We start from the raw sequence: 20047 nt of genomic DNA, 5'->3' as shown, positions 1-20047 counted from the left end.
TCCAATCGGATACGCGCCTGCAGTGGGGGCCATGTGAAGAAGTTCTCTTTGTTCTTGATTTTGAACGAATACATTTTGTTGTTAAACTGAAAAACCGGCGCGACAAATTGTCAGTCGTGGGATTTTTTACTGCCATGGATGATGTAAACCGATGGTTAATGTGTTTGCGTTTTTGGACACAGTGTCGTGCGAATTCGGTTCTTTGGTAGATTGTGCATGCTTAGTAACGAAGCAAATACTAAGAGTAAACAGATCTATGTGACAATCAAGTCGATACGGTAAATATGTCATTTTATTTTGACATTCAACCGTGCCACTTCCTGTGGACCGTTTGTGCTTGGGTCAACTGGTTCATTAAGCGCCTCCCACTCCTAAAGAATCTTTCAAGGAGGTGCTATGGTCAACAATGGTCAGTTTTGCTTACTTGTAAACATTCACGTTGGCATAAATCCCGTCACGTGAATATTTACAGGTTCACCATATCTACACTAAACCCCATAACATTGATGATGTTAATGACTTAATTATATTTGGATGACCCAGTTCACCAATGAACATATATAAAGACAATATTCAAGTTAACCACTCCATTTACATTTTTTATTTAAAAGACTTCTTATTACAGTGCTTGGTTTGGAATGAAATTACTGAAAGTTTTGATCCCAGAGACAAAAAAATACAAAACCACAAAATCCAAACATTATTTTTTTCTGAAGGTCACAGATTCCTCCAGAGAACTTCCATTTAATGGGAACTGCATTCATATAAAGTTCATGGTTTGTCTGAATCTCTTAGAGCTCATCTTTTTTCTGTGATAACTTTGTGGCGTGCTTTTCCACAAACTTGCTCAGTTCTTCGACGTCCCTTTTACCCCCTTCAAATTTGACTGGGTTCTGCTTGCTGTTGCTGGGAGCAAAGTAGATTGTAGGGAAACCCTCTGCTTTATAACTCTCATGAGGCACATCATTAGAAGTGGCATCCATTTTGGCAATGACGAGATTCTTTTCATTCTTGTATTTCTTTCCGAGAGCAATGTAATCTGGCTCCATCTTTTTACAGTGGCCACACCAAGGAGCATAAAATTCAATAAGGACATCTTTCTTGGAGTCCATGACAATCTCATCAAAAGTTTTGCCCACCACAACCTTTACTGGCCCTTTGTTGCTCTTGGGAATAGGTTGAGACTTAACAATGGGTTTCACCTTGCCTGTTAAGAGAACAAACGACATATTTATCAGTACTTCGTGAGAGAATCCCCATACAGGAAAGCTGCCATATTTCTCTTGTTATAACTAATAAGTAGAATAATTAACAAAACCACATACCTTTTTTAAAGGCCATAACAAAGCTCTGAAGCACATCAGTGTCAAATTCTTCTGGGTCCATGGCATATTTCTTTCCTCCCTCACCAAGAATGGCAACATTCACCTCTTCACCACTTTCACTCAGTCCAAGACTCTTCAGTTCATCAGCATAGTCTTCCTCATCCGCAATTGCAAATGTGTACTCAGGGAACTCTTTTGCTACTTCAAGCACTTTGCTTCTCCAAAACTGTGTGGCTGTGGTAAAGATAACAAAATGTGTGAGTCACGCACTAATGGGAAAAGCTGTAATTGTATAGCGATGGTCTTGATACTTAATACTGAGTTTTAAGTACAGCCAGTTTGAAATACACTTACCAACTCTGTAATCAAAACTGAAGTCTACTCCATAATATACAACCACGAGAGGTCGTGTGGTGTATCTCTTTGCATCATTGCTTTGTTTTCTATGTCCAACCAAAGGAAGTGCATGCTTCTTGAAGAAATCCTGGACTTCTGAAGCAAGTGTGGAATCCTTTGAAAAAATATTAAATATTCCTTACAAAAACTACAGAATAAACAATACTGTGCATCTTTTTCTTTAAGGATGTCAAACTCTAAACTTACTTTAACTGTTAATGAATGAGATGCTGGCTCATATTTAGATCTAAACCGCTCGGGATGGAGCATGACAACTTGTCCTGGGGAAGCCTTGAGGAATTTTGAAACTTCCCTATCAAACGTATGTAGAAACCTGTACTCTTCCCGCAAGGAGTTACCTTCAGGAAGAACAGATTGTTCGTAACAAATTTTAAGCTTAGTTCACAAATTCCTCATTTTAAATTACTCACATGCTTCTTGATAGATATCATATGCAGCATCTTCTTCACCAGAGAAAACTCCAACAATCACAACATCATCTCCGTCTTTGAGGAGCTCCTGAACTTGTTTGAGAGTCTGAACTTGCTTTGACGGAGTACCTGCCTGGTTTGTCATGTAATCAACAATACCTAAAACCCCCCAAACCAACCACGAACAGATTATTCTTCTCTGATCTCTGAGAGCACCTGTAACTATATAGATGTTTTCATAAACATCTTTATAAAATGGGCCTACCAAACTTCTCCCTTGGTCCGTTGTAGTCAAAAGCCTTGCCCTTCCTGAAGATTTTAAGTGTTGGGTAGCCAGAAACTCCAAACCGGGTTGCTAAATCATTCTCTGCAGTGGCATCAACTGTAGCCAATGGAATAGGAGGAGTGCGATTGCTGAGCTCCTTAGCAGCCTTTTCATACTCAGGTGCAAGTTTTTTACAGTGACCACACCTGTTTGAATATTTAACACAGTATTAGTACTGCACACTCGCTGCTGAGGGAAAAAACTTAGCGAACAAACATGCAGAAGAAAATAACTAAAGACACGAACCAGGGTGCATAGAACTCCACCAAGATGATGTCTGCATTGTTCACCACATCATCAAAATTATCTTTAGTCAAGACTATGGCAGCCTCTGGAGGAGGTTTCCAGTCTGGTTGGGCAACTTCTTTAACACGTTCCACAATGGCTGTAAGGCACAATCATACTGACAGTCAAAGCAACCGAGTAACCGGATTTACTTCAGGAAGTTATTTAAAAAACACTTGTGCTCGAATGCACTCACCACGCTCGCTTCGGTCCCCATCGTAATCTATTGGCTCGCCCTTTTTGAAGATTTTGATTGTGGGATATCCAGACACTTCAAACCTACTGCCCAGAGCTTTAGCCTCAGTGGCATCAACCTTTGCCACTGGAACAGATGGGTCGTTGTCTTTAAGCGTCTTGGCGATCTTCTCATACTCCGGAACAAACTGTTTGCAGTGGCCACACCTGAAAAAGACGATGGCTGTCTTTGACAGCCGACTCTCTTCGTTGCTCTATTGAAATGGAGGGATTGGAACTTACCATGGTGCATAAAACTCCACCAATACTGTGTCTTTGCCCTCCATGAAGGTGTCAAAGTTTGCATCCCTCAAGACCAGCACCCCATTCTCCTCCTTAACTTCAGTGTCATCTGTATCATCCTCATCTTCTTCAACATCATCTTCACCAAGATTTTCTGCCGAATCTGCAATTTCATATTTTTGTTTCAGATGCTAAATAAAAATGCTCCTTGTCTTTAATTTATAATGACTTCCATAATTACTACAGAAACAATTTTTTTATTAAAACTAACCATGGTTTTATCGTGGTTAAATGGATTGCCAGGGTTAAACCATGAGACCATGAGACAACTGTAACTTTGAGGTTATCTTAATTTCCATACAAATGCAATACTTTAACTGTGGTTAATACGGCTACGTTTGAAACGAATGTATTTGTTGCTGGGAGACACAACGACACAATGTAATGCATTACAAAAGCTAGCTAGCAACTGAAGCTAGTGCAAGACTTTTAACAGATTTTAATATCCACAAACAAGCAAATGGAAATCTTACCATCCTTTGCATCCTCTTCACATCGGCTGGGCAATATGAAGTGTGCCACTCCGAGCAGCACCAACAACATAAGCGCAATCTTCCTCATTTTCTCAGATTTTCACGCCTACTCTTGTTAAATGACTGAATTAAACCTGACGCATACACTGCTGTTGGAATAATACGTTATTTAAACACGGTAATACTTAAGATAGCTTTGGCATTAAACAATATTGCAAACGTCAATAGAACTCATGCTTGTTTGGCAAAATGCATTTCTCTGACTTGGCTCCCCACTCCTTCACTTGAACTTGTCTGACTTGCCACGCACCGATTGGCTGGGACAGGGAGAATTCCACCAATCGTTTATCGCCACTCAAGTCCGTAACTCAAGCACGTTCTAAACCGCAATTGGGTGGTCTGTTGCGACCTGCAGTCTGATTGGATGACGAGAGAGTGGAGTTGAGAGACCGGAAGAGAATCTTTTTAAATTCTTTTTTAATGTATTTTATTATGACACAATTCTTTACAAAACACAATTTGAAAGGAAGAGAAACTACCGCTTGGGGAAGTTTAAAGTAATGTACATACTCTTAAGTAATCAAAAAAACACATTGTTTTTTTGTTTACTTAATGTTTCGCTTGTTAAAAGTCACACGAGACACAAATAGGGTGAATATAAACACTACATTTTACTGTAGGTTTTATCCTTTGGAAGTTGACTTGTAAACTTTATTTGATTTTTGTTATACAAGAAAAAAATACATTTTTGTTCGTAAATTTAATAACTTTACACATATTGTTCAATGTATCCTGGAATGTTGACTTGCTCTTCCACAAAATAATTGTCTAGTCTCTCTGTAGGCAATACATTTAACACATACAACTCGGTGGTAGTTGCATGACCTGTGACAGCTTCACAAGATGGGGTGTTTCTTTTCATTTGTGTGAGAATGTCACTGTTCTGAACATTACTGCGGTTATCTTCTATCCTAGCTGGGTCAAAGAGCCTTTCAGAGGACATTATGTCGTTCCACTCAGCTGGGGTACAGTTTAACCCCTTGCTTGAATGAGGTTCTTTCAGGTGGCTTCTGAAATCCTTTAGCCCTTTTGAATGGATCTCCTGGGTTCTTCGGTTTAAATATGGAGGCATTTGGGATTCAAGTGGTGCTCTTGATGTGAAATAATGAAACAATTTTTTTTTCTAAATTAATTTTGGCGTTTAAATGTATATTATATACCACAATATTTTATTAAAAAACAAAACACAGCAAGAGTACCTTAAAGTGTTTTCTTCATGTGATAATGATGAAACACCTTTCAGGTCCAGACTTCTGTGTTTCAACCGCTTGAAATTGTTTGTCTGGCCACTCGAAAAGGTCACATCAAAATCAGCACTCTGTTCAAAATATGATGCCATTGGTGTCATTTGTAATGTTAAATTAAAGTAACGGATTGATAATTGATAATAACCTCTGAGTCTGAGCCTCGACCATGCTGAGAATTTGGAAAGGAGAAAGTGCTCTTGGTTTCAAATACATTTTCTTTTGCCGGGAGGGTGTTGGCATTCTCTGACATACTGCAAAGATGAAACAGTAGCTCATCCATAAGATCATCAAACTCTTCCAAATAAAAGCTCTGGATGGAGATAATAGATTCAATCAAAACAACATTTTCCATCAAGTCATAAAATGATGTTTTTATTATGTTTATGTTTTATAATGAGTAAAGGCACTACTTACATTTGCATGAACACGACAGTCTGGTTTTTGACTGCCTTTGCCGATAAGAAGTAAAGCTTTATTTCCCATGTAAGAGATCAGGTCAAACACTGTGATTATATCTTTTCTCTTTGTAGTTCTTTTTATTTGTTTCACAAAAATTGAAAGGGGGCAAATCACCTGAAAAAATAAGAGCAATATCAAAATAAGATCATGTTAACCAAGTGAAATATTTAAATAAAAAGATAATTATCACATCATTTGATTTCTCTACATACCACAGCTTTCAGGGAAATCATAGCGCAAAATAGAACCCCAAAATTAAGTTTTGCTTTGGTTTGGTAATACATTTCACTAAAGTGGTCCATGAGAGAAGAGCGAGAAAAAAATAAATCAAGAAATCCAGTCATGCAAGAAGACAGGAATGAATTCAAGATCAGGTTCCACAGACAGGAGCCGGCAATTGCGACAATAACACCAGGTGCCTAAACAAAAATAAAGTAATTAATTGAAATGGCCCTTGCTACGCTAATGGACTGAACACAGGACTTAATATGTTGTGTCATGTAAATCAATACCAGTAACCAAAGCAGGCTGGAGAAGATCTGCTGCAAAGCAGAGACTGCAGCTGCCGCTGTTTTGTTAAGCCGTAGGAAGAGCACACATTTCAGGAGAAGCAAGTTCACAACAATGCCTTGGATTGCTAGAGAAAGCTGTAAATGGAACATTATGTTTATTACCGCTTATAATAATTACATCATAGATCAAATTCTAATTAGAGAACAATGTTTTTCATGTAAAGGGCTGTGTGATAGGAAACTCTTTTATTTCAACTTTTAGAAATTTCACTTACAATTTATTGATTTGATGTGATTTTGTGCAAGATTAGTAATGACATGATAAATACCTCAAACTGTTTATCTTACCTTCTCACAAAACAAGATGGGACTTAAATCAACATATAATTTAAAATCCGACCTCTGCAAGAAGTCAATCGTCTCTGTTTTTAGCATGGAGTTGTACACAAAGCAGGCATAGCGCAAAAGACCACAGATGATAACTGCCACCTTTGTCAAAAGAATGTAAAATACTATAAAACATGACACCACATAATATCCTAATGTTTTTAAGTTGTTTTGATATGATATGTCACCTCTAACCAGCTCCAAAGGTTTGTCCAGTAAAGCCGTCCTCTTTGAGTCATGACATATATTTGCCAATACATATGAAGCAATATAAATAAAAGGAAAATAAGCTGGAAGTACAAAGACATGTGAATTTAAAGCCTGAAGTAGTTTTGCACACGACTTATTACAATATGCATTTTTTTACTGAATCAAATTCAGGTAAACAAGTAAAAGCATATACAATTCAACCTTCACATTCGACCCATTGTTATCAGCTCAGCTGTTGTGCTATCAGACATCATGTGATTGCTCACCTCACAGGTCATAACACTGTAGTCAAGGGCAGCTGGAAAATGGTAGAGTCTGGTAGATTGTACGGTGGTTGAAGGCATCAGGGCTCCTGTTGGAGTTCGTTCAACTACAATACTGACTGAGGTGAAGAGGTTAGTGGGCGCATTGTGGAGAAGAAACTGGATCCTCACAACATGGGTGAACTGAGTCATCCAGCCAGTGGTCTGAAGCTTTTCAATGACCTGCATCACTTGAGACCTGTTTGAACCATGTAAGTTACAAATACAGTAGCAGATTTATATACAGTAGTTTTTATAAAGGAGTAAATTCTGTACCTTGTTTTTCCCAGGCTGACACTCACTCCTTTTCCCTCATAGCAACCCAGTTTTCCGCAAAGTGAGTCATTTTCTATGACAGATTGGTCATTGGAGCTTGAGACAGAATCGGTGGAGCTCAGATATTCATCTACGGTCTGACTACGTATGGCAGAGCTGCTCTTTCCCAAGAAATTCAAAATCTGTACATAGACAAACTAAATATTAACCTACATAAGACTTTACTGCAAGTCAGTCGGTGTTGATGGTTTACCTGTGATGATGAGTTATATGTGGTCTCAATCTTTTTAATAACCGGGGTCACAGTGAGAGAATATGCACCTCTTAAAGGTTCCGTCTACAAATGTAAAGCAACTTTTAGTAACGTCACTTAAATCTCAGGACTTATGTCAAACAAATCTTCAATAAGCACACATCAATATTAGCTCTTTTATCATGTCCATGGGTCTTATGACACAGTCTCTCCAGGAATGTAGTCGCAGTCCAGTTCCACCAATCATCATGGTTTTGGATAGAGTGAAATGAATTCTGTAGGCTCCTTTTGATACAACAATGTTAGTTATTGTTATCAGGTTGAGTCAGAATTAGTATATTAGTTTGTTTTCTGTATAAGTATGGTGTTTACTTTGTGAAGTATGTTGTAATTGCCTGATTCAAACGGTACTTGTGGTCATTGTCAGACTTTCCGTACGTCACAAAGAGGATGAGTGACAGCATGATAAGGTGTAACATCAAATCCCTGTGAAGGCAAAGCAATAATTATGAGGTCCTGAAGGTCAAAGGTCAAATATGAAAATTGAGACAGATCAAACAGCAAAACCTTGCAGTTTTGTGAAGGAGAGATCTTCTCTTAATCGGACCCCTCAAACTCTTTAACGTTCTTGAATTTGGTGGTCGCACCAGACGGAGGTATCTGGCTCTCTGACGGGCTGCAAGCACCTGCCCGTAAATATAATGCAGTGTAATGGCATATTTACTTACAAATATTAACCAGTTTATATTGTTTTGATTCAGTCAGGCATTCTATTAGTTTGTGTATACTGCATTTAATAGATTTTACCTTCTCAAAATGTGTTATCCTCCCTTGTTGGTATGGGTTAGACAACACATTGTCTATATTTTTGTCCTTGTGTCTCAATAACTCACTTACGGGGCCTTTAACACTCAGACTGTGGAACCAGTCTGGTCTCTTTCGATGCAGCAGAGACACAGTGATAGCAATTATAAGTATCTGCAGAAAACCAAAAGTTTTTATTTCAGGTTTTAATTCATATAGATTAATTGTTGCTTTTTAAGATCGGACCTGTTAAAACCCGGGCCAAGTATGTAATTGAGACCACATACATTACAGTTACTCAATATGTGCAATATGCAATATGTGTGGTCAGAACATGATTTACCATTGCTGGATGAAGTACAAAGCCACAGCAGACAAGAGAACAGAACACTGAATGAATCCACAGAAGAGCCTTTGTCCTGCTGAACCTGAAGCGTAACGAATTTGAATCCTAGTTTTCATAAATTTGGAAAACAAATTTGGAATGCAAACACGCGTTTTTACATAATATTCAACTTTCGATTTACTCGCCCTCACTTTCATAATTTACTCAAAACTTAGACGTTTCTCAAAATATCTTCTTTTGTGTTTCACAGAAGAAAGAGTCATATAGATGGTTTGAATGACACAAGGGTGAATAATTATGACAAAACATTTTTTTTGGGGTGAACTATACCAACCTTTAAGTGCTAAAAAAAAGGTCACCCACCTTATTCCTAGAGTTGTGGTGATTATGATAGACATAAGAGAGAGGGAGATGCAGAGGGTCCAGCCCAAATAATAACACCACGATTTAAGATTACTTATTCTAACACAAAACTGCTGGTTCTCCCGAACGTCTGTGTGAGAAAGTGAAACAAGAAGACAGGTGAGGTAAATAATTAATTTATATTACAATGCATATTAAAAGTAAAACTAATCTTAAAAAATAGATACTAAACAATAATTAACCATAATATCCTTTTTAAATTCAACATAATTGGTAAATTACTGTCAACCAGATTATTAACCTGCAGTGGGGCATGATCTGAGATCAGACTGATTCCGTTTGCTTTTCACATGTGATCTGTTGTTGAAATCGGATCTGTTCTCGTCTACAATCTCAAGGATAGCATCTGGATCCTCCTGCAGTTTTGACGCAGACGTCTTCCAATTCTGAGAACCATACTGCAGGACACATTTCCTCTATTTATCAATGTACACTAAATAACTGAAGTGTGAATGATGTCTGTATACCTTATATTCCTTTCTCCGTGAGCCCTGAGTCCAGCTGTAGGACAAATTCGATTCAAATGTGCAATCATTTATCAACAGCGCATCGTGGTGATCTGTGATAAACAAGCAAACAAATACATACTAATTTGTTTAAATCTATTTTAGCATAGGATATTATAACATAGAGGAAAAGGCATAAAATGTACCTTCTACAGAGTAAACATCAGGAACATTAACCCTGTACTGTTCTTCTGAAAGATTTTTAGAGATGTTTGTCTAAAAAACACATGAAGAATTAATCAGTAGCTTGATTAATATGTAATACATACAGCAATAAATATTAATTCATTCATATTCACATTCATATAATGCACATTTAATTGTGTGGCAAAAGGACACAATTTTAGACAGCCTGGGAATTCTGACCTTACTGACACGAAACACCAGAGACACCAGACTCCCAACCGGCATCACAGCAAGAACACTGCACAGCCCTGTTACCATGGAGACCGGTGAAACATCAATAATGCCCATCTCTAGGAAGTGCTAGCGATTTGTGTGCAGTGGAAAACAAAGGAAGTGTCTCAAAATTATGAAATACATTTACAAAAGCATTGCTTTTCCAAAGCAACTTATTAGTATATCAGTACAACCATAAACATGTTCACACAGAAGGGTATAAACACCTGTTCTTCCAAAAGATTAATGAGCATTGTGCCGACACACATGTAACCCTGCAGAAGAAGCATACACACGCTTAAACGCTGCACGTGTGTGTGTGAGCTGTAGGACGGACAGCTGTAGGCAGACAGCCATGGATGAAAGTCCCCAAAGTACTCTGCGAGTTTCAAATGTAGAAACTTCTCCAAAAACAAGACACAAGAAAAAGAGAGTCATATATTACAATATACAATAAATTAAATATATATATATATATATATATTAAATACTTATATAAGAGAAATCCCAATTTTATGTTTGTATGTTGTCAAAAAATTTAGGAACGCAAGTCATTTAAAATGTACTATCCAGTAAAATTTTTATATCAAATGTTGAAATCAAAGAAATACACATTGAAACACAGCCTTAAAGGGATTGTTCATCCCAAAATGTTTTTTTTTCTCTTAATCATCCCCATGCTATTCAAAACCTGTTATGACTTTCTTTCTTGTGCAGAACCCAAAAGAAGACATTTTAAGAACCAAACAACATTGATCCCATTGACTTCCATTAAAAGGACACAAAACCATTTTTCAAAATATCTTCTTTTCTGTTTCAAGGAAAAGAAAGTAATTTACAGGTTAAACAAGACTTATTTTATTCCTACACTAAAAAAGAGTGCATATAGCACTAAAAGTGGTTCCTGGCTCGGGAACCACTTTTATTGCTACAAGGCACCATATTTTGGTGCTTCAGTGGTTCATCTGCGGTTCTTTGGGATGACTGAGGTGCTATATAACCGCTGAAGAACCATACAGGGGGTTAACAGGTTCTTTATACGGAAACGGTGCTATATGTCACCCCAAAGAACCTCTGAAGAACCCCGGAAGCACCAAGATATGGTTCCCCTATGATCACGAGCAACAAACCACTTTTAGTGCTAAGCTTTTATTAGTTTGTAGGACTTTCTTTTTAAGACATCCCTTTAACATTCTTAATACTGTAAACACAAGACATTGTGTTAAACCTGTTTAAACGTCAGGCTGTGTTCAGCAGCATTGAGGCTCCTCTCTACTTTCCCATCTCCTTCATCCACTGCCAGCCAGCATTGGCCCAGAAAGAACCACCAGGACCCCTGCACTAGGTCTCTGACCACCACATGACTCAGAAACCAGCTGGGACATAGACCTCCATTATCATGCCAGAGGTGCACCTTCCATACTCGACCCAGACTCTCTGGAGTGCTGTACAATGGCCCGTGAATGAGAAATAGGGAAGAAATTAGCTACAGTTAAGAGCAAACATTGAATAAAATTTGAATCCATGAGTACTTAGAAGGCAACATAGTGTCAGAGTTCAAGGCCATTTTCTACCTGCTTAAACTAAGTATAAACAAATAGTGGAAGAAAATGTGCCTATATGGTAAGATTTTGCGGCGTATAAACTTACCTAAGAATAAAGGTGTTCCTAGTGTTGCAAGTAAAAAGTTTGTAGTCAGTACTGCTGAGTTCCCTTGTTTGAGAGACACCATCATCTCCATACAGAACAATGTGGACCTGACAACATTGCCCAGATAAGTATAAATACATGCATCACATTAAACTTCTACAATTTATTACGATTACAATTTTATTCATACCCGTGCTGTCATCTTGGTCCTAGATCTAAAGCCTGTATGTATGGTGACAGCATAGAGGAACTGGTCTAAAGGATTGTTTTCTGGTAGCAGAAATGACCCCGTAGTTTTTTGCATTGAAACATCAGTATGTGTACTGATGACCAGCACCAACACATACAGAGCCAAGAAAATGACTGACACAATGATCAGTGTGTAGTTTGTATTAGATCTGTAACATAGAAGGAAAACATCTGTAAATGTAATGTCTGGTAGATCTGACGAATGTGGAGAGAGGTTGGAGTTGTAGCCTACTTGATAAACTGTGAAACATCGGCAGAGTTATAACTGCTTATGATTTTCTGATGTGACACAGCAAATGATGTCAAGCGCATGCAGCTGAGGAAAAAAACAAAAACAAATAACTACTATCGGACATGTAGTTAATGGGTGCAGAATCCAGAATTTTCAATGTTACTTGAAAAATACAGCTATTTTCCATCAATTACCGTTTTGCAGCTATTTGATATAGGCTAAAATATTTGGTTTTCAAATGCAGGGAGCTTGCTATCTTACTTACTCCCACATATTAAAATATAAATATTAAAATACACACATTAATCATGTTTTGAGACCATACCTGAAAATAAATAACTTTACAAGTTCTTATTTTATGTTCTGCCACCAGGTGGCGCATTTATTGGCAGTAACAAACCTGCAGTTGATCTTGTCTGGAGAAACTCCACCATGTGTAAAACAACCATCTGATTTCCACTCTCTCACACCATCCCAAGACAAACACTCCACCGACTCGATGTTAAGTGTGTAGTTCACTGCACTGGCAATGTACTTGTTACCAGGGCTTTCATTATAGTCCGCATTGAGAAGCATCAGGTAGACAGCGCCAGCAACTGCCAATGTAAACAGTTACATTTTCATTAGGCTTATTTATGAAACATGTCATACACATCTTACTGTACAAACAAAAATATGTATGAACGATGAATAAATATGATTCAAACCATGCAGAGAGGATGCAGGGAGAAATATGTGTTCTGTCTGGCCTTTCCAGTGATGCACTTTTTTCTCATTGTACAGTTTAGGTGTTGGCTGATCATACATTCTGTGAACAGAGGTGAATATTGTGAACAGTTTTCCGATATTTCATGTATTCACTAAGTGCATTCCACAGTCATCCAGTTCAAGAATTGATACAGATGAGTGTAAATGTATCTAGTTTTGAGATGAAAAATAAATAAAATACGCATACCCGTCTTGATATGCAAGAGTCCAAGATGGATGAAGAGCTTAATAGAACAATATAAATGATTTGCAGATATACCTCAGCAGCAGTAGGATGGGAAAAGGCCGTTCAGCTGGCCTGTTAAATCGCAAAGTGATTTGAAGGGCTCTTTGCAGGATCTTTTGCGTGACGTTGAATTGATGGGTGTTCACACGGCTACGAAGAAGAGCGAACTCTGCATGTCTGCTCTGCTGGGAAACAGACAAGCACAAATAAGAACAATTATTTTCTCTTATTGATGATCAAACTGAAAAAAATACCTACATTGCTCTCCTCTCTCCCCTGAAACGTAACCGTAACCGGTGTGGCCAGGTGTTGCAATTTGATTTCTTTCTTAGTGGTGCAGTTGTAGAGCCGAATGTCTGCTGTGCCTCCATCGAGCTGCAACGTTGCATTACGTTAGAATGCAGTTTGCTTTATGGTGCAAGGCGCATGCATTTTCAAGCCCAGTCATGCATTTATAGTGTACCTGTGAGAGGGTTCTGGCCCAACGGTATGGGCTCTGCCTGTACTCTGTGATCCAGGTAATAACACAGGGGTTGTGTTGGTAATTGCTATTCCATTGCTGAAATTGCATCTCCAGAAAGTCATTGAGGTGGAACGTGGTGAGGCCGAATGATTTCATTGTCGTATGAGAGTGGTCAACGGTCCAGACTAATGCTTTCAATGTAGTGGTGCTCATATTGTACTGTGGGACATCATTGGACAGCATATACCTCTGCAATCCAAAAATCACAGATTTCTGTTTATCCTACATTTTTCAACTAGATTGCTTTGGATAACAATGTAAATCATGTATTTAAAGGGATAGTTCGCCCCAAAATGAAAATCCTGTATTCATTTCCTCACCCTAAAATTATTCCAAACTTATTTTCATTTGTTGAACAAAGTAAGATGTTTTTTAAAATGTAGAATGTCAAACATTTCTGTGGCACCATTAGTCTCAGCCTCAGACGTCATAGACCTTTGGCTAAACGTCTGATGCATAAGGCACAGAGAAGAATTCAAGAATTCATCACGATCGTTTAAACAGTTAATTTTAATAGTATGCGTAAACGTATAATAATTTTGTTGCTGTCAACTTTCGACACGTTTGTGAATGTACAACGGTCTGTTACTGCGGGGACATTTTCACGCCTCTTAACATGACGTGGCACAAATCGAAATGTGATTGGTTGCTTTACCTGTCAGTCATATGGCATCTTGGGCAGGCCTTGGCCAAAGAAAGCAGAGCAACCATATTATTTCCCCCCCTACTGTAGAGGTCAAAATTGCCTGAATTGTTTGGTTACAGATAACAGATTTGTCATTTTTAGTTGAACTATCCGTTGTGTAACATTTTACGCTGGAGTACTAGGCAGATCTATGAATGCCGTTTTATTCCTCTTCAGTGAATGTCTAGGCTTTCTTACCAGCACTAAATCAGTGATGGTGTGAAGCAGTTTGTTTATGAGTTGTTGTCCTGGTCTGATGGACAATACTGGAGCATCCAGGAGACCAGACAGGAGAGAAACCAGTGCAGTCACAACCTTGATGTCTAGTAAGTGTCCTGCTGGCGGTTTGGACTCATGTAGGGTTGATGAGATGTTCTGAACATGATGGAATACTTTATTCGCACTATCAAACACCACCTAAAACAAGTATAAGACAGATGAAAATGAATCTGAAACTAAAAACATTATAATATGAATATAGGCTACAGAATCTCTCGATGTAATCGTTTAAGCTTGGGTGACTCACTTGACTAGAGATTTTGTTTAAATCAGTGAGCATGTGAATGATTTCCAAAAGAATTCCCTAGGAAGAAAATAATACACAATTACTACTTATAATTTACATCACGATTTTTGCAAATCTTAAAAGGATAGTTCACCCGAAACTGAAAATTCAGTCATCATTTTCTCAACCTCTCATCATTTCAAACCTGTATGACATTTTTTTCTGCAGAACAAAAAATAATTTTTTGAAGAAGATTTTGAAGAAAGTTGGCAACCGAACAGCGTTGGCACACTTCACTTCTATTGTATAGACATAAAACCATTGCAAGTGAATGGGTGCCGGCGATGTTCGGCTAACAACATTCTTCTAACTATTCTTCTGCGTTCTGCAAAAGAACGAAAGTCATTCAGGTTTGAAATGACAAGACGGTGAGTAAATGATGACTGAATTTTCTGAAGTTTTGGGTGAACTGTCAACATTCAGTTTATACAGTAACCTGGTCAGTGATGGTTAGCTGACAGATGGATGAAATGAGAGCTGAACGTGTGAGAGTCAGAAGATCAGCAGAGAACTCTTGGTTCAGACTCAGACGGTTTAACACTGTGGTCAGAAGATGAATGTAGTTGATGATGTCTCTGTTGCTTCCGATTATTGTCAGACCGGTTAAGTTACCTATTCCATATATATACCTAGGAGAATAATTTTATATACTTACTAAACAGACAAAGATGTCAAAATTGTATAAGTAGTATCTTTGTATACGCACAGTTCTTGATCAGGGCTGAGCTGAGAGGACGAGTTCTTCTGAAAGCTCGGCAGAACGGTGATGTTCACAGGGGACCGCTTGGTTGTCGCTCTGAATCTATTCTTTATTTCCACATAGACTGTGACTGTGGGAAATAGATTTTATGAGAATGAATATATTAGACATGTGTATAGATATAAAAACGTGAAGAAACATAGAGAATGTCAATGCATGTCAATGAGATCAAATAAAAAACTAGAAGGCTTTTTAACAGCAATCTCTTTAGAATTTGAGCTTCTGTCTTGCTTTTGTCAAGCATACTGTATGTCAAATTTACCCTTGTAATCTTCTTCTGGATCCCCACTAGGAAGATTAAAATAATGTTGGAAATCTCTGCCCTCGTAAAGCAGTCTCCTTGGAGAGTTTCCAACACTATAACTGTACTCAAACATGAGATCCTGATCACAGAAATATAATCAAATCATATTAAAGAAAAAACTGAAATAATACAAATATCAAGCAATTTTGTTTAAAACATTTGAAATTCCAATAATTTGAGAAAAAAGCAGCAGACCTCTTTTCCAGAAGAGCAGAAGATGCTGAAATTAGTGTGGATTTCAGAGCCTGTGCTAGGTTGTATTTGACATCTCATTCCCTGAGGAACAGCTTGTGTGTGAAAGAACAGCTGGCTCTTTCCCTGCAGTCGCCCCTCACAACCTGAGATGATAAAAACAGTAATGCAAATGCAAACAGCTCTTGGCCAAATCAAAATAATGTATTAGAACATTACACAGTTAAATTTGCATTAACACAAGCTGAATTCCCAACAAGACAAACACAACCAAGGCAGGCCATAGCTGATTTAAGGACTCACTTGCAGACACCTCAAGCATATAAAGACTCTTTGGTTTAAGCGTGAAGGGCTTAAATGTGACAACAGAAGAGGAAAACCCTAAAGAGAAAAGACAAAGTCAAAGTAATGTGTAAGAACAATGACATTGAATCATCACAGTACCTACAAGCATGTTAACATGTCACATACCTGTGAGAGTGTTCGACTCAGAAACAGTCTGATGAATGAGCTCTCTGTGTAGATCCAGCAGGGTCTTCTCAGATACCGCTTGTCCAAGCAAGCTGGGGTCCACCAGGTTATCACCCTCATTGTCATATGAGTGAAAGGATGAATCTTCATTCCAGTTAAACCCCATTGGATCAATCCCTTATACACATAAAAACCCACAGATAAATCATTATGGCAGGCATGTGCTGTTTAAATATTAGCAATCAGAAACAATGAGGAACAGACACGATGTGTACCTGTTGGTCTGCCAAGTGGGACTCCAGGATCAGCCTCTTCGATTCCAAAGTTATAGTAATCGTAGTCTAAACAACAACCAATTTTATATAAAAATCACTCAATTAATTTTTTATAATGTGTAAATAATTATTGCACATATTTGACTATTTTCCTAAAAAAATAGTTATGATTTGAAGTGCTAAAAACAAATCCACCACCAGGTGGCGTCTAATTTCATCTTCATGTACAATGACGCATATCGGCTTTATCTCTTAGACAAATGAACATAAAAAACATCGGTCTAGCCTTCTTCTAGCTGAAAAAAAGAGAAAAATATTTGAACGTCTTGCAGCTTTTAACATAATTTATCTATTAGCCTAATGCCATACCTGAGTTCACATCAGTCAATGACACTCTGTCTGAGGGTGGTAAAGGATCTCTATACTCCCACTGACCCCCGGAGGACTCTGTTTCCTCAAGAAAGGGCAGATTGAAGGATGGGTCCGAAGTTGAGGTATACGGAAAAGATGAATGTTTTAACATGTTTGTGTTGGGACTTCGAGTGTGTGCTTTAATAGTTTGTAGTTTTGTATAGATCTCTGAAGCAAAGATATTGGGTGTAACTGATGATGAAACATCAGTATTATTAGATAAAAGATAAGGAGACAGAGACACTGGAATCGGGGGTTCAGTAAATGGGGCTTCAGTGTAAGGGGTCTCCACAGGCTCTTGGTTTTCCTCTATTTTAGCTGGTAAACCTAGATCCACAATGCTGAAGAATGGGGCTGAGAAAGATAGAGAGAGAGAGAGAGAGAAGGAGAGAGAGGAGAAGAGAGCACATGATACACTAAATATTTATTGCAAATCACTAGCAAAACGATAAAATATCAAATATTTTACCCTCTGTGGTAACTTTGGTTGAGGCATTAACCAGGTAAAGTTTCCAGTTATATGTGACATTCTGGGGTTGGGAATCACACTCATAGCAGAGAGCAAAGATGGAAAACTGCTCATTCCAGTTCACAGAATTTCCAATACAATGTGTACACGACATATGAATTTTTCTGCATAGCATGAGAAACGGAAAACAAAAGTTATGCCATATACTGTTTATAATTCCTTAATTCTGCAATCATTTTTGATATTTTCATGTGTACAATAACATTTGCTTTACTGCACTCACAGTACTACATTTACCTGACTTGTTTTGATGTAACAGTGATGAACACCTCAGATGTTGACGATTGGTTCCTGCTGTCCACGGTGAGAGTGAACTGAAACAGGTCAAAGCCAGACCTCAGGGAATAAGTGGGAAATTGAAGTACTGCTGATGTGGTCTGAATGTGTGTGTTGAAACAGTTGCTCTCTTTTGTGTGAACTGGTCTGCATGACCAACTGTAACTAAAACAAAAATAATGTGCTTTACATAAAACCAATTTAAACTTGGACGGTAAATTAATTATTAATGCTGTGTGGTAAAACATTTTTCATATACCTTAGAGTATTATTGGGGTAATCTGGGTCGTGTGATTTTCCTCCATCCAGTGCAATGGTGCCACTTTGACGATTCCTAAAAATGTTTGTAGCTTCATTGATGACACTCACAGGATGGCTGAGCATCACTTCAATTCCAACACTGTAGTTACTGTACACCACATTACCAGCCACCTGGACCTTAGAGAACAATCCATGTTACACATTATAAATATCCTGCTGATTTTTATCACATAAAAAGCAGAGTGGACAAAGGAACATTACCTTTGCTATAGCTTTATATGTTCCATAATGAAGGAAATACTTTGGCAGTTCCAAATATTGCCTGTCTGTTTCAGTGTGTGGAAGGAGCACTGGCTGTCCCCTCATGTCATATACAGTCCATCTATACAAAAGACCTCTGGAGACATTACACTGAATGTGGGCCTCAAAGGTCACAGCCAGATGTACATTCTGGTACCGCCACACCTAGAAATAAAATAGACGATACATATTTAGCATCCACTGTATACCATGGCACTTTAATATATACTGGTACTGAAAGGTTATGGTTTTTATATTTTGCTTTGTGTTTTGTATAAATGTTACAATGTATTCTAATGTTCTGTATGCCATAAGAAGCTGTATACCTGTATTTTGTTTGGGCCCATATTTTTCACCATAGGAGGCTGACATGATTCTTCAACTACAAAGATGTGTCCTGTTAAGGACGTAGTGCTCACCAGGTTGGACATAACTACCTCAACTACATACTCGCCGATTCTAAGAAAAATCACATTTTTGAATAAAATAATAGTGTTAAGAGAAACAACGTATAATAGGAGAACAGATTTCTACCTGTTATAGATGTGATGGTTAAAACCCGATCCGTCTCGCTCTGTTCCATCTCCAAAATCCCAGCGAAAGGAGACATCAGTGCCTGAGCTGATTCTGCAGATGAAGCTCACAGTGCTGTTTAATAACACTGAAGGCGGGTGTAGAAGCCTGTTGGGCCGCACAGCTTTCTGAACTACAAGAGGGTAAACATCCGAGATGACGGAAGTGAGACCATCAGACACACTGACCGTCACGTTGAATCTGCGATGCAAAAAGAGACAAACAAATGCAGTTAATACCACAACATTCTTGGTTCAGTACAAATTAAGCTCTATTGAGAGTTTCAAATAAATATCCCTCATAATTTTGTCATTTAATGTTTTACAGTATATCATTTACATTTATGCATTTAGCAGACACTTATAACCCCCCAAAAATAGGAAACATCTTTTAGACAAACAATATGAACACCAATCAAATAAAATGTACTTGTCTGGAAGTTGATATCTGTTTGTGTAGACTCTGGATGTTGTCTTTATTTCAGCTCCATCTCCAAATTGCCAATGAAAATATAGCGGCTCTGGTCCTTCTGTTACTGCTACGAGTGTTATATATTCCTGTGTTGCATACGCTTGTTTGTCAGTGTGGATCCACACAGCTGAAAAAGACATGACACAGGAATATAAATAGAGGTGAGAGGTTTGTAAGTGTGGCTTTGTTTTATGTAAGAGGGAATCACACCTCGCTTGTGATTGTGAGTAGATTCTGTAAATATTTCCCTCTGTTGTCTTTCCTTTGTCTCTTTTGGCAGAGGGGCACAAATATTTTGATCTGTCTTGGACAACATGAGATCCAAGTACTCAGGCCCAGAAGGACACGCTGTAACCTTCCAGCTGGTAGA

At 38.1% G+C, this 20047-nt stretch overlaps 2 protein-coding genes across 2 annotated transcripts; both read right to left on the bottom strand.

Moving 5' to 3' along the window:
* Positions 1 to 275: 275 nt before the first annotated feature.
* Positions 276 to 4125, bottom strand: pdia4 (protein disulfide isomerase family A, member 4). The gene is made up of 10 exons (XM_079447397.1): positions 3773 to 4125; positions 3240 to 3402; positions 2959 to 3164; positions 2724 to 2862; positions 2418 to 2623; positions 2153 to 2311; positions 1929 to 2080; positions 1680 to 1836; positions 1326 to 1559; positions 276 to 1207 (listed from the first exon to the last, which is right to left on the bottom strand). The coding sequence occupies exons 1-10, from the start codon at positions 3858 to 3860 to the stop codon at positions 792 to 794; spliced, it is 1920 nt and encodes a 639-aa protein (XP_079303523.1). The 5' UTR covers positions 3861 to 4125; the 3' UTR covers positions 276 to 791.
* A 126-nt stretch (positions 4126 to 4251) lies between these two features.
* pkd1l1 (polycystin 1 like 1, transient receptor potential channel interacting) lies at positions 4252 to 7154 on the bottom strand. Its single transcript, XM_079487707.1, has 8 exons — positions 6914 to 7154; positions 6626 to 6727; positions 6051 to 6539; positions 5751 to 5957; positions 5494 to 5652; positions 5225 to 5389; positions 5032 to 5150; positions 4252 to 4923 (listed from the first exon to the last, which is right to left on the bottom strand). The coding sequence occupies exons 3-8, from the start codon at positions 6198 to 6200 to the stop codon at positions 4542 to 4544; spliced, it is 1182 nt and encodes a 393-aa protein (XP_079343833.1). The 5' UTR covers positions 6201 to 6539; positions 6626 to 6727; positions 6914 to 7154; the 3' UTR covers positions 4252 to 4541.
* Between the last annotated feature and the right edge of the window lie 12893 nt (positions 7155 to 20047).

The sequence above is a fragment of the Barbatula barbatula genome (genome assembly GCF_947034865.1).
Source record: "Barbatula barbatula genome assembly, chromosome: 23".
Lineage (NCBI taxonomy): Eukaryota > Metazoa > Chordata > Actinopteri > Cypriniformes > Nemacheilidae > Barbatula > Barbatula barbatula.
The sequence above is the reverse complement of the archived record's forward strand: the minus strand, read 5'-3'. Positions and strand labels throughout refer to the sequence as shown.